Here is a 15,380-nt window from a genome sequence, read left to right on the forward strand (position 1 = left end):
GACTGCGTTAACACGGGAAATACTGCATTCCTCATTAATGTTCAGACTCGAAGACAAGCCTTATTATGTCTATTATGTTAATATAGCGCCTTGAGCCTACATTATGTTTGTTAACAGCGCCTAACAAATACAATTATTATTACTAGCAAGCAATGATCAGACAAAATGTGTAGGTCACAGCTGGGACTGCGTATCCACGGGAAATACTGCATTCCTCATTAATCTTCAGACTCGAAGACAATCCTTATTATGTTTGTTAGGTTAGTGTAGCGCCTTGAGCCTACATAATGTCTGCTAACAGCGCTTAATAAAATTATTAATACTGGCAAGCAACGCTCTGACAAGGAAGAGAACACTTGCAACATCCTGAATGTTTAATGACTTTGAATATACACGACAGACACGATGCTGTGAACTATCATTACACACTTCTCTGTGGGACACAAATAACAGATTTGTCCTCACAAACAGAATAGAACATAGAAAGCATGGGATAGTCTTCTGCATGTACAGTAGTCAAATATAGAGAGAGAGCATTTATAAATCCAGTTATCTACCCGTATGTCTAGTAGTAAATAGTTTAGAATTTTTTTTCTTTCAAAAGTGATACATTTGTTGACTTAAACAAATACAAGTAAATAGAACAATCTATGAATTAAAAAATAGGAAAAAAAACACAAAGAAAAAAATTAAGCAAAAGGAAACAAAACCTAAAAGAATCAACTGAAAAAAACAAAAAAAAACTTAAGTGCCAGAATTATTTTCATCTATATAACAATCTTGTATTATTAGCCAAGCAACTTTAAAAGATTCAGAAAATAGAGGGGGGAAAATCATTAAAATAAGTGATTCGTATTATTATCAGTAAGAAGAATCATAAATGCCTGACATATAAGAACAAAAAAAAAACATCAATTTATTTCTGATAAGGAAAAAAAATGATTTTAGAGGATTAAATATGTGTCTAAAAAGATTTGGCAATTTACCATCATGTTCCATATTTTCTCCATGAAATGATCTATTTGATCTAAATAACAGGTATATTTGCATTGCAACAGACCAATGTTACAACAAAACAAGAAGGCCAAGTCCAAATCCAGAAGATTTTTTTAGCTCAGAATTGTAAGTCCCTGTGTCAAAGAAGCTCAAAAACAAATCCCATTTTCTTCAGAAGGAGATGCAGTGGTTAAGCGGTACAGCACTTAGCTTCTGAACCGGGGGTCCCGGGTTTGAATCCTGGGATTTCTAATTTCGGGATCTTTGAGCGCCTCTGAGTCCACCCAGCTCTAATTGGTACCTGACATTAGTTGGGGAAAAGTAAAGGCGGTTGGTCGTTGTGCTGACCACATACCCTCATTAACCATAGGACACTAGAATCCAAAGATACTTCACTTCATAATATGACCACAATTTCTTACTGCAATCTTAAACATTAAGTCAGTTTGCTTATATGAAGAACGAAAATGTATTTTAAAAAAAGCTCATATAAGCATCAATTGCAAAAGAAACTTAAATTCAAGGGTCTGTTCTTTTCTCACAAAACAACTGGAACATCTTAACACAAGAATAAAGCCAAAAAAAGAGTCATTCCCCTAAAAGCTCAGTTCAAGATGAAATCATAAAAAATGTATTTTAAATCTAAAGAAAGTCCACACAAAAAAAAATGCACTCAACAATCACTAATAGGTTGGCTGAAATTGTACAAAGCTGGAATACAGATGGCTTAATAATTAAAAAATAATTCAAAATTCCTAATTAGCATAAATTTATTTTACTAATGTAGAGAAATAGGAAAAAAAACTTCTGTTGATACAAAAACTAAAACAAGTCATTTAATTAAATATTCATCAACAACATTTAGTGTTGTTTTTGCAAACCATATTTTGTTATACAGAGCACAAAGAAAAACAAATCTAGAACCAAAAAAAAAAAAAAACATGTATGAGATTATTAAAACCATTCAGTGGATGCTATTGAGTATATGTGAGCAAAGTTTTTCATCTTTCATGTCACAGTAAGAAAAAAAAATGAAACTACTTTACTGTAGATAATAAAATAATAATTATTTTAAAAAGGTTGATTTTTTATCAAAGGACAAGGAGTTCAGGTCGATTTTGTTAAATTGTTTGTCAGTGTTCCGTTAACCTGGGCAAGCACTAAAATGAAATGGGCATTTTTACTATACAGACAGGTAGTGAACATTATCTGCATGGAAATGATCTAGAACAAATGTATTGGAAGTGGATCTGATTAAGTCATTGTATGTAATTACTATTAAGGAGTGCCATTCTACAATATAATGTCTGTGTGGTCTAAGAAAGAACTAAATGCATCAATTCACAATGACAAGATTACTTTGTGTAGCTCTGGATAATGAATATTGGAACAAAAAAAAGGTTCACTAGGACACAGCAGCCTCTAAACGCAAATATGAAACGTTAAGCATACTAAAGTGGCAACACAAGAAAAAAGTGAGGCAGCAAAGATTAAAAAAAAAAAGACAGTGGCAAGGATGTAACCTAAAACTGAAAATACAGACACCTTTTTTTTTCTTATAAAATTGTTTACATTTGTCAAGGAAATAAATAAAAGTAAATGAAATAAATGGATGTTTATAAAAAAAAAAAAAAAAAAAAATAACAACAGTAATGAAAAATGTTAGTAACATACAACTCTACAGATACAAAATCACCTGTTCCTTTTATGAGACTCTGAGAAGGCATACAATATCTGCAAGAACAAGTTTGTGTTTTATCCTATACATCAGTTCCTAAGTATTTACAAAACATTCTGTCTCTATTTCTCTCATTCAAAACTAGCTTTGCTATTTATTAGTATGATAGATAATGTTCCCCCTTTATTGGTTAACAATGAGTGGGTGTGAGCAAAAAACAAACAAATTGCCTACCCATGTTCTCACCCTAATCCTGCCTAATACCACTAACGCTAATTATATTAATAACATGCTTAGCGAGTATACAAGGGAAAATAAAGTGAAAGAACAGATAATTCAGGCAAGACAATGTAAGAAAAGCTTCTCTTTGAATAAATACTTAACTTCTGACACATTAAAGTGTTTACAATTACAACCGAATCCGGTTGAAATATATAAGAGTAGAATTGTTTTGGTGCTAATGACAGGCTGATCCGATTAACCAGACTCATTTGTATAGTAAAATTGATTTCGATACTTAAGAATTCAGTTTGAATAAGCGGCAAGTCCAATTAACTGTTGGTCTGATTAACTGGATTTGACAGTAGTTCATCCAGTAACTCAAGTAAATGCTATGCCCTCTACACACAAACAATGAAACATACCATTTTAAATTTTCTCATGTATAATGTAAAAACATTGGAATCACTACAGTGTGACCCAAACTAGAATCCAGAGCATTCTGTAACACAGACCTTATTGCTACATGGCATACAAACAGTTTTTGATACATTGTAACTCTAGTGTTTTCATGTATAATGTTCAAACATTGGAATCCCTACAGTGTGACCCCAAACAAGAATCCAGAGCATTCTGTAGCACACACCATATTGCTACATGGCTTAAGACAGTCATAATAAAACTTAAAATCATTCTCCCCGCCATTCCCTGCATTCATTTAAAGAGGTTTAGGCTAAAAAATCATTTATACATTATTTATACGCACACCACGGGTACAATCCAAAGCTGAAATGAATTTACCAACATTAGCATAACTAAATTTGTGCATTACTACTGTAACCTGATAGAAAGTGTTTTGTTATTCTTTTAAAATACATGATGCAATTCTTTTGATGTACCTCTCCTTCCTAAAAAACAAAAACAACAATGCTTCAAATCTATAAAATATGCATCAGCATTTTGTATTGCATCATAAAGAAGTTTGAACAAATGAGTTTATACAAAATAAAAGTCCAGGTATTTTTAAAGTTTCTTTCTTTCTTTTTTTTTTTTCAAATTTTATATAAAATAAATAAAGTGATAAAAAAAAATTAAAGAAACAACAAAGCTTTTTGTGTACTTCAAGACAAGGATCTAAGTCTAAGTACTTGAAGACAGGATCTAAGTCTAAGTACTTCAAGACAAGGATCTAAGTCTAAGTACTTGAAGACAGGATCTAAGTCTAAGTACTTAAACAGGATCTAAGTCTAAGTAATTCAAGACAAAGATACAATTAATGTGTGATACATGTCTTTATCCTCATTCTCATTGAATACAAAGAACTGACACATAATTTACCTGCAATAGTTTCAATATGTTCATTAACAAGAGAATAATATAACAACATTACAATGAATACAATTCGACTGGTGAGACAAAGGTGACAGTGAAAAGGCATTTTTTTTTTTACAAATCTTTTGAGTACTGGTATAAGATATGCACAGTGCTTGATAATACAGGACAGATTGCTCATGTTTTTCTTGTTTAATTGGCATGAAGCATCGTGCAATGTTTAAGATCAATTAGTGATAATGATCTGTGATAATGTGTTGTATAATGTACATGATCTGTAATATATGTGTGTGTAAAATTGCTGATGATACATTGTTTACTGTGTATATCATTAATAATATAAAGTTTTTGTGTACAAGGTCAGTGATGTTAACATTTTAGAGTGTACATCAATGATTCTCAACATGTGGTCCATGGACAGACCCCCCCCCCCCCAAAAAAAAAACAAACAATTAAACTCAACGCTCATTCTCATTTGGTTGAACACCTGCCTAGACACAAACAGGGCAGGTCTTAGGCCAATTGTTCCAAGCACCTGGCAAGGGCCCCACAATTTACATTAAGCATATCACAATCAGTCAGGCTTTGAAAGATGTAGGATTTAAAAGGTTAACATATTCAGTGTATCGTGATATTGGCATAACATTAATTAATCAACTGGAACCTATTGCTTTTGAATTGCTTCCTATGCATTTTGTATAACAAATGTTCATAAAATGATCTAATTAATAGTAATAGTTGTTATTGTTTAAAAAAAAAATTAAAAGAAAGTCCTCGCGAGCAACCATTAGATTGGGCCCCGCAACTTGTCAGGCCAGCTCTGGACACACAGTGTCTAAATGTTCCTGTAGCCTTCAGAGATAGTTGAGGTTGAGGTTTATTGTTTGCGCATGAACCAAAAACAATGCATTGACAATGTGTTCTTTCATCTTCCATTTAATTCTCCTTTAAATCTGTCTGTATGTACACAAGAGAAACAATTTCAACACAGGATGAAAGGATAACTGTTTCCTGTTTACCATAACAACACAAAAACAACACAGCCAGATTTGTATAGTAGTACTAGCAGTACAGAAATGTGTAAGCATAAATAGACGTAATATAATACAACTTCAAATATTGCATTGATTTCAAGTAGTTGGTACATGTACAAGATGTACAAGACTTATATAACACAGAAAAACTAACATAAAAGATGAAAAATTAAAAAAAAAAAGATCTTGCACCAAGAATTGCAGTGCATGTTCTACAATTATTTTAAGACTAACATCACATAGTCCATACAAAATGAATAAGTCCCTGTGATCATAGATTCTATAATATAGAATGTATATATTGTCCAGACACACATACTAACTACCTTTGATTACATCTGTTAGGATATTTAGCATGCCACTATACACTGTGAAAAAACTTGTCCATTAATCTATTTTTAATCATCCCACTGTGATGCCCTGCTGTCCTCCAGGAGGTTTGGGCTAGGATGTAAATATCTTCTTTCTGAAGAAATGTCTAAACCAGTGGTTCCCAAACTTTTTTGGCTCGTAGACCCCTTAAGTGTTCATAGACCCCAGGGGGTCTATATAGACCATTTTGGGAATCATGGTCTAAACCTACCAATTTAAGTCAAATGTCAATGAATGGGCATGAACAAGTCTCATATTTTAAAAGTTAGGAATACAATTATTTAACCCATCCATTACTTTGGTCTCAAAAGAGAGTTCATTTTTGGTAAATTTTCTACCTTTCTCCTATGCCTATGATGCAGAGATTAAGCCAGCATTCTTTAGCTACTTATCAAACCTCCAATAGAGAGGGACAGAAAGTTTGTATTGTGTCTGACTAGTGTCTCTTACCCAAGCATACAAAATCACACTTGAATAGTAATAGCAGAATAAGTTTTAATTGATGAGTTTAAAAAAAACAATTAGCAGATAATATAGTAGAGACAATAGTAAAGAGCTCTATAACAGATACTGAGAAACATATTTATGTAAAAATAAATGGGGGAAAAAACAGCAACTAAAATAAAAAAATTTTTTGTGAAATAAAGGAACAACAAAACTTTTGAAATGTTGCAAATTCCATGGCATTACAACTCAAATGTATGTCAATTATACATCCTCAACAATACAGATTTAAAATTAAAAAAATTTTTTTTTAACATACTTTGAATAGTAACTTTTTAAACAAACAGAATGCATGAGTCGTATAAGATTACAATTATATTATTGTAACAAATGCATGTGTGTATCATTACAAGGTCAAATATTACAGTGAAGTTGTCTTTGTTACATACCCACACATGTCATGAGGTGCAATCAAACCTCGTTAGATTGATACTGCTTATATTCACCCAGCATCCTGGTTGAGCATCGGAAGTTGGGTGGGCCCAGTCATCTAAATGACATTTTTGGGTTTTATGTTGTGGCAAGAGTGGAACTCTTTACCATATAGCCTGGCTTTCTGGAAACATTTGCAATGGTAGACGGATATTACTTTGCTCAAGGCCTCTGTGCACAGTACATCTTGCATTACACAATCAGGGAGTTCTAGTTTTATCAACCTAGCTTAAACCTAACTTCATGCATTAAGTTTGACATAACGAGGTTTGAAAGCACTGTGTTCAGAGAAACAAATGTGATACATCAAAATGAGATCAACGTTGCTGTGCTCCATGTAGGACAATGAATAATTGAGAAGAACAAAAAGAAAAAGGTCTGGCTTGATTGGAATGCTAATGAAACAGATATCTTAGTAGTTTAGTTCAAGAATCCACAGATCTACCTGGTTTTAATCTGGTCGAAATATTGGCACTTTTGGAATGAACTCTAAGACTAATACCTAGAGAAAAAAAAAAAAAGCTAATTCAATTTTACTTCAAATTAATTCTTGATAGCTATTTGATGTAGCAAATGAACATGTGTATCAAACAAACAATGAACACACTTTGAAAACAATTATATTAAAAATAAAACAAAATTTAGTTGACTTTTTGTTTGAAAACATCAAAGCGTAAAATTTGACATGGAATATCAAATATGACATATATATAAATATTCTATCTCTATATATATATAAATATAGCACTTGTATTTTTACTTTACTTATGCGACCAAGTTTTGAACCAACCATCATTTAGTTTATTATAAACCTTGATAAGAAAAAAAAAAGTGCTACTTACATATTCCATCATGCTGCTTGAATCGCAACGTTGTTTATTTAGTCGCCACGACAATCCAAGCTAAAACAAAGCATAAAATTTTAGAAAATCGAATTTGTTAATTAATAAGATAACAAAAATAGTATAAGAAGTTTAGCAAAGTGAATACAACATCAGAAATGGCATTGAGTGGGAAAAAATTAAGGGAAAAACAAAATGAAACTAGATTCATGACAACATTTCTTGCTCTATGTCTATTGAAAATTTATTTATAATTAGAGCTTGAAAAAACTGACTATCTGAATTTCAAGATATAATATAGTCTGTCTTAAGATGTATGTATTTAGCTCCATTTTAATTAGAGTTGAACAGATCAATTTCAAATAATTGATTTAACTACCACATTCAAATATAAACGTAAGCTCATCAATGGTTAACTATTGAGTTACAAGAGTATGTACCAACATTTTTTTTTGAGCCTCCAAAAACTTATTGAAAATACGACAATAAATGAGACAACTTCTACTTAAGTGCTATTTGTGAGGTTAACACATAATATTTCTAATATATATTAGTGAGGTTAACACATAATAATTATAATATATGTTAGTGAGGTTAACACATTATAATTCTAATATATCTCTTAATGATGCCAAAATGATTTTATTATCTAACTTTTGGGATGATTTGTTGAAAAAAGGGGGTAACTAAAAATGCTATAGCACAGTTACTTGACTGTAATGCTCTTAGCTTTTTTTTTCTTTCTAAAAATACTAAAATTACAATGCTGTGTTTTATATAAATGGCCAATATCAGTATCTCAAATCATTTACCTTCTGATATAAATGACTGTTTTCCCAGTCTAAAACTTTTTCCAAAGAGTGTCGTGTCTGAAACAAAAATAAGTGTTACTAATTTCTAGTTAAGATAAGTATTTTACACTTGACCATGGCACTCTCCCACTAAGAGTTTTCTAACTACAATTTTTTAATAATTCATGAACGCTAAAACTTTAAAAGGGTACACAAGCAGTTATCACTCTAATCAAGTATAGAAGAGAAACAAAAAAGAAAAATTGATTGGAATGGTTTTAGCTGGATATCCAATTTAGGCATTCATGAGACTAAGGAAAAAAAAAAATTTTCTCCACCTATGTTTAGCTAAACATATTCTCATAAAAATCCCAAGCTTGATACTTTAAGTGACAGTAGACTAATTACTTTTAAAGACAGCCCTTGACCATAATTGAATTCTTTAAAGCATTCTTTTGTTCTAGGCCCAACATATTTTTTTTTAAAGAAATAGTGTTAGCAAAGAATACATTATATTTTAGTCTTTAAAGTCCCATCCAAGAATTTATTTTGTTTATTAATAAATGAACTGACATAAACCAATGATAGTTATGGGGTTTTTTAATGGTAGATTAATCAGTTTGCATACCATATACTGTGATAAAGTCCAGGTCTAGATCTAGATGCAGTGAGAGACCCTTTTTGTAATTAATTAAACTTTTCTCAAGTCAAAAAATGCAGAACAGAAACAATAAATAATATTGATTATTTGCATTAAAAACCACAAAATTGTAGTTCACTCAAGCCTCCTATGATTTAGAAAAAGCTTCCTAATGTTTGAGACATACCCGTTTACTGAGACATACTACTGGCCAAAGTGAGCAGCCGAGAGTACAGCAACAACATATGCAGCCACAAAATAGCCACTTCACATTTACAGGCAGCGCTTTACGCAGGACATTGTTGATTCTCGTAATAGTCGCTTTGAACTCTTCTGGTGCAACCTAGAGAACATTTTTAGTATGGTTTAAACAATGTTATACTAGATAATTCAGGAACCCATGCACCTTATTTTAAACAGTATAAGTATTAAACTAGATAATTAAGGAACTCATGCACCTTATTTTAAACAGCATTAAGCTAGATATGAGAGATTCTTGTTTGTTTTTAGAAATTAAAAGGGACTAATTTTTTTTTCTTCTTATTTTGGGAAAAGCTTCTCTTTCACAACTATCAGTTTTTGCAACATTGCAGATGGTGCACTGGTGTACATCATAAACACTGGTGCAGGGGCAGAGTTCAACAATATAAAGAAAGAATATGTGTGTTTCAAACCTCACATATCAGTATGGCATGTGTTTAGTTTAGAACAAACCTATTTACACTTTATCTGGTCCTTTATAACCAATTAAATCATACTATGTTGTTCCTTATGGGGAAAAGTTTCAGTGTTGGAAGAAAATTCAAAAACCAATGATGGCTGAGAATCCAGATACCATTTTTTTTTGCTATTATGAGATTTCAAATTTATGACAACTATTCCATCTCAAGTAAATAAACTGCAAAAACTCTTTTTGTAGTCCACAAAATTATTCTAATGCAATCAATACCTTTTTTTAAAAAAAAAAACAACATTTCTATGCACATTTCCAAACATGAGGAGAAAATAAATAAATATCTATATTAGAAGAATCAATACAAATTATAACAAACCTTTGCAGCAAGACGTGGTGGGAAATCTGTTTCAAACTTATTGCTTAATCCAAATCTAAAAAAACAAAGTAAAAAAAAATAGAACTGGAGCCATAAGATACATGTACTTCTTGGCAAAATAAAAAATTTAAACCAATTATAAAGCCAGCGTTTCTCAAACTGTGGTGTATGCCCACCCATAGAGTCGCAATATAAAACAAGGTGGGTGCGAAGGCACACAATTTATCTTAAAGTTATAATCCATGTTTGAATTTTTATGATACAACTCCTTTTGGCTTATTCATTTCTGAATGGTTGATTTTCTTCTGAATGTAGTACATTGTTCTATTGATAATTTTCTTCATGACAAAGGACCACAACAAGAAATATTACTTGAAGATGATCTTACAACATATACGCCCATTACAGACAGCGCTGCCTTCTTTTTTTACTTGACTAAAATTGACATTTGTTGTTTTTTTTTTACTACAATGAAAAGTTCCTCCAAGATGCCAGGAGAATGCATTCTGAAGCTCAGAATGAAAGAAAATGGCTTTGTTCTTGTTGCCATCATCCAGGACTCCAAGAATAAGGATATTGACACACAAATCAATAAGCTAAATATAGCAGTAATAGACAGGGTTAGTAGCACTTTTTCAGGACAAGATTTTAGGAGATTTTTTTAAAAAGAAAATATGACACACACATAAACGTGCATGCATGTGCACACATCTGATTGATATTTTTTTTTAGAAAAGGTTGCAGACCCTTTTTGATTCAGATGAAGCTTTCAATTTTGTCAATTAGTAGCCCATACAGCCATTGAGGTGCTCAAAAAATTGGTCTTGATTGCCTTCTTGGGAAGAGAGTAATTAAAGATTGTGTAAATTTAGAATTTGTGGGGTTACTGGCATAGCTGTGGGTGTAGGTCAAGTGACAGTCACTGTGGCATCCTTTTTGTCATTTACAAATATGGGTGCAATAATCAGGCAGCCATCTGATTAACCAGACTCTCGCTTGTATTTATCGAATTTCAGATGCGATTGAAGTGCTGCTCACCAATGTTTGAAATGTCAATTCATTTATTTTTTTTACAATGACGACAAAAAGCTTTAGTGTCACTGATTTTAGGAGATTTGTAGATCTAGATATATATATCTTTTTCAATCCACAGTGCATTAAACAATATCTCGTATTTAGGTATTTTGATAAAAATGTAGATCTAGTAAATCTAGTATTCTTGAACAGTCAACTGATCGAACAATCAAGTAGATTAGATCTATGATTTTCATATTTAATAAGACTAGATTCTAGATCTAGCTGAGAATGCTTAGTAAAGATCAAACACATTGACACATAAGAAATGTAGATTAGATCAAGACTTACAATCTAGATATAGGTCACTAGATTTAGATCTATTTATTTAATTAACAATTCACAGAAGTAACATGATAATGTAGTCCGATGAAAATAAAAGGGCACAAAATGAAACAGGAAAAATTAAATCTAAAAATTATAAGATCTGAAGATGCGTAACGTAAATCCAATTTGGATGAAAATCAATGTATTTACTGAAAAAACTATCCGATCATAATTGTCAAGAAGCAGTAAACACATTCTGAACAGTCAAAATGCTAATTTCAAATTCCCCCCCCCCCTTTCTTGGCGATAGCCCATACTCTGATTTAATGGAACTGAACTATTTTTTAATGCTGTTTCTTTTTCTGATCGGCAAAATTCCAGGACATTCAAGGAAATATTTTTAAATTCCAAGAGATTTTGTGGACGTTTTGAGTCTTTTGAAACTCTAGGATTTCCAGGACATCCTGGTCATGGAATAGACCTCAAATCACCAAAACGAACGGTTACGTGTACGTGAGTAACCATTGATAAATCAAGGAAAAAAAAACTTCATAGCATTATTGATTTGAATTATGTCATAAGTTGTATAGAAGAGATAGGGAAGCATGTGGCTCAATGTTGTTTGTTTACATTGCTGAATGAACAAAAAAAAAAACTGCCACTTAATAACCATTGTTGATTCAAATTAGGTCGTAATTTGTAATAATTGTATATAGAACTTCAAATAGAAGAGATAGGGAAGCATGTGGCTCAATGTTGTATTGTTGTTTGTTTAAGATTAAAGAATGAAATCCATTTCAAGAAGAGGCAGAAACCCTAAAAAACTTACTTTTTTTTAGTTTGAAAAGGTCTCTAGAGACTCGACTAAAGTCTCTAGGACTATATTTTTTTTTAGTTTGAAAAGGTCTAGTCTCGACAAAAGTCTCTAGGACTATATTATATAACTATCTCTAGACTAGACAAGATTGAATTCTAAATATAAGACTAAGTCAGACTAACGACTTTTAATAATATAAGTTGACTCTACTACTAGACTCTACTCTCTAGTACTAGTCTAGTACTAAAAGCTAGCTAGAATAGAATAGCTAATACTAGTAATACTTACTAATACTAAGTAATAGCTATCTAATTAAAGTTAGAATAAAAGTAGATCTAGAAGCTAGAATGAAGAATCTAGATCTACAGTAACTTACGTTTATCAAACAAGTTAAGCTCATTCGCCGACATATTTTATGTTTGAATTTGTGTATCTCCGTAAAAATTAGACCTAGAAAAAAACTGATTATATCTATGAACTCCTCATCCATTTTTCTTAAAAAGTAGACATGTTTTATTCTATTACTACTCAAAGTTAAACTTATATTTGATGTTAAAGTGAGTCAGGTCGATGATTTCAAAAGCTTAAATTATCGAACACTTTTTTACCTTTATCTTATCTTATCGAACATATTAAGAACTTATCGAACACATGAGAAGTATGGTGTTTTAAAAGTGTTATAATCTTAAAGTTTTGTGAAAAGTATGGTGTTTCAAAAGTGTTATAATCTATATTTTTTTTTATTTATATCATTTTCTTTTTACGCCATGTCAAGACAGACAGATTTTAGTCATTTTCACATGGTCCACATCGAAGGAATCTATAATCTATCACTGATCAGCTCTGCTTAGAAACTGACGATGCTAAGCCCAGTAACGCATTACCGTAGTACTTATTTAGGTCTAAGCTATTTTGAGACATAAGGCCATTAATAAATTAAATCCAGATATTATCTATTTGAGGGAGAGCCTAATAAGCTTTGGTAGCCAATAGATAATCCTCTCCAAGTCATTGCAGGACACAACAGTTTACTTGGTTCACCTAAAAACAAAACATACGGTACGCGGCCCTACGTAACTAGCCACCGATCTGGCACGCTCAGTGTATGTAACAGCCCAAAAGTCAGTGCTAGATATTTTTCGATCTGGGCCGGGAAGGGGGGGGGGGGGGGTGCTGAAAAGCTATGGTAGCTTGCGAGCTGTGTTACCTATAGATGTAGATAGATCCGCCCTCCCTAAACCACCTGGTTGACAAAAAAAACAAAAAAAACACTGTATTTTAGAGCACGCTTAATATTTGTCACACACACACAAACAACATATCTATATATCTATCACGCCTAGTGTTTGTGATCTAATTAGCGGCTTGACCTTAGGTACTCGAATGATGGCTCCTCCCCCTTTCCCCTCAACATTGTTCTTACTACAACTTGAACAATGTTTTGGGGCTGCGTTGGTGGCCTGGTGTACACCTGTGTGTTGGGCTGTCACTGACCATTTTTTTGTTGTTGTGTGTTAGTCTGGTGGCTGCGTTTGGATTGAGTCTTGAAATTTACGTTGTTACTTTGCACTGAAAAAGTGTGAATGTTGGAGAGTGGAATTGTGTAAGAAGAAAGCGCGGGTAAGGGGGTGTAGGCAGAATAAGAGAGTGGTTAAATGTGTTATTGTTATTATTTTGAGTATTTGTGATGTTTCAAAGGAGTGTCTCTGTAGCGCATTATGAGCTTTATCATACTTTATGGTATAAGGTACTTTATATATAATTTTTTTAGACCCTGCGCCACATGTCTAGATCGAGAAGCACAACTGACTATGTATTTGAGGCTGACGTCACATTTTAATGGTCGATCAATTATTGATGATCTCTTGATACAGTGTCTGGACTGTTTCTCTCCCCCCCCCCTTTTTTTTTACCTACCAAAGACATTTTTATTTCAAAATACCAAATCTACATTCTAAACCTCCCCCTTAGCCCTTTCGTTTTATTAATTTCTCTTCACATCAAGCACATGCGCTAGGTATTGGTTTATAAAACATAAGAAGTTAATAGAATGGGGCATCTGAAAAGAAAAACACAACTGGATATATTCTAAATTCATTGTTCCTGTGTTAAATTCTATATTCCTTCCACCTATGGTAGCACAACGATGATAATAGCATCAAACTATATGTGTCATAAAATCAAGCTTTTAAAATGGGTACAATTAGTGCATATCGATGTAAATCTATTTACTTAGAAAAATATAGCACATTTACGGTAAACCACAAATAGCTGATACAAATTGTAACACATGGGTAATTTATATATGTACTTTGCATTACATTATTTTTAAAAATAACAATTAAAAATATATAATTTAAATATTTTGTGTTCTTTGGGTTATATCCCTTTGATGTTTATTTTTAACATTAAAATGGCGTTCGATATCTTACGAAGCTGAGATTGCTTATATAAAAACTGCTATTATCGAACACCCCCTTTTTAAACCTCAATTTTCATGTTTAGGTAGCAAAGGACACTTTAAAGAAAATTGTTGAAAATATTTCTCAGCCTAATTAGAAGCGTATTATATAGGTTTTGTTGAGCTGAACATCATTGGCATTAAAAAATACCCTTAACCCGAGACTCACTTCACTCTTCCCAAGAGGTCAAAAAAAGTGAAATTTTTATACCAATATTACCAATGCACTTTGAATATAAGTAAAAAAATCATCCTCGGGTGAAAATGAATCTAAATATAACTAAACTATAAAGAAATGGACGATGCACAATAGGAATGGACTAGTTTCGTCATAATCATCGAAATAAAGGAGAATTTTGAAAAATTCGATAAGTACCTTAAAACGAAGGTGTTCGATAGATGTAAGTTACTCTAGATCTAGATTCTATTTCTAGATCTACAACAACTGAGATTTAGTAGAAAGTATTCTTTTTTTTTTTTTTCATTTACTTTCATTATTATCAATTTTATGATTATCTCTCTAGCTTCAGTATTTTCATCTTGTAAATTCTTGTGTTAACTTCTCTAGATAGTGAGATAGTCTAGATTCTATTTTTTACTTTTGAATTCAATGAATTCTCTGACTTCTCTTGTAAATCTGGTTTTCTTAATGAATAATACCAAAGAATGAAAGATCTACAATAAATTAATTACAATTCATATTTTAGTAGAAACATACATTGTTACATTTCCAGCTCCTCTGATAATTATTGGATCTGGAACATAAATACTGTAACTATCAATACTGTTGGCTTCGTCTTCTCTTTCTTCATATATGGTGTCGAAGTCAGCCATTGTTTACAATACGTTCACATTGTCCAGGTGGTACT

General features: G+C 32.1%; 1 protein-coding gene across 1 annotated transcript; it reads right to left on the minus strand.

Moving 5' to 3' along the window:
• Positions 1–356: 356 nt before the first annotated feature.
• LOC106068482 (cysteine-rich hydrophobic domain-containing protein 2-like) lies at positions 357–15,366 on the minus strand. Its single transcript, XM_013227853.2, has 6 exons — positions 15,230–15,366; positions 9,893–9,947; positions 9,028–9,183; positions 8,222–8,278; positions 7,410–7,469; positions 357–7,069 (listed from the first exon to the last, which is right to left on the minus strand). Exons 1-6 carry the CDS (start codon positions 15,343–15,345, stop codon positions 7,019–7,021), a joined length of 495 nt encoding a protein of 164 aa, XP_013083307.1. The 5' UTR covers positions 15,346–15,366; the 3' UTR covers positions 357–7,018.
• Between the last annotated feature and the right edge of the window lie 14 nt (positions 15,367–15,380).

Source organism: Biomphalaria glabrata, chromosome 8 (genome assembly GCF_947242115.1).
Source record: "Biomphalaria glabrata chromosome 8, xgBioGlab47.1, whole genome shotgun sequence".
Lineage (NCBI taxonomy): Eukaryota > Metazoa > Mollusca > Gastropoda > Planorbidae > Biomphalaria > Biomphalaria glabrata.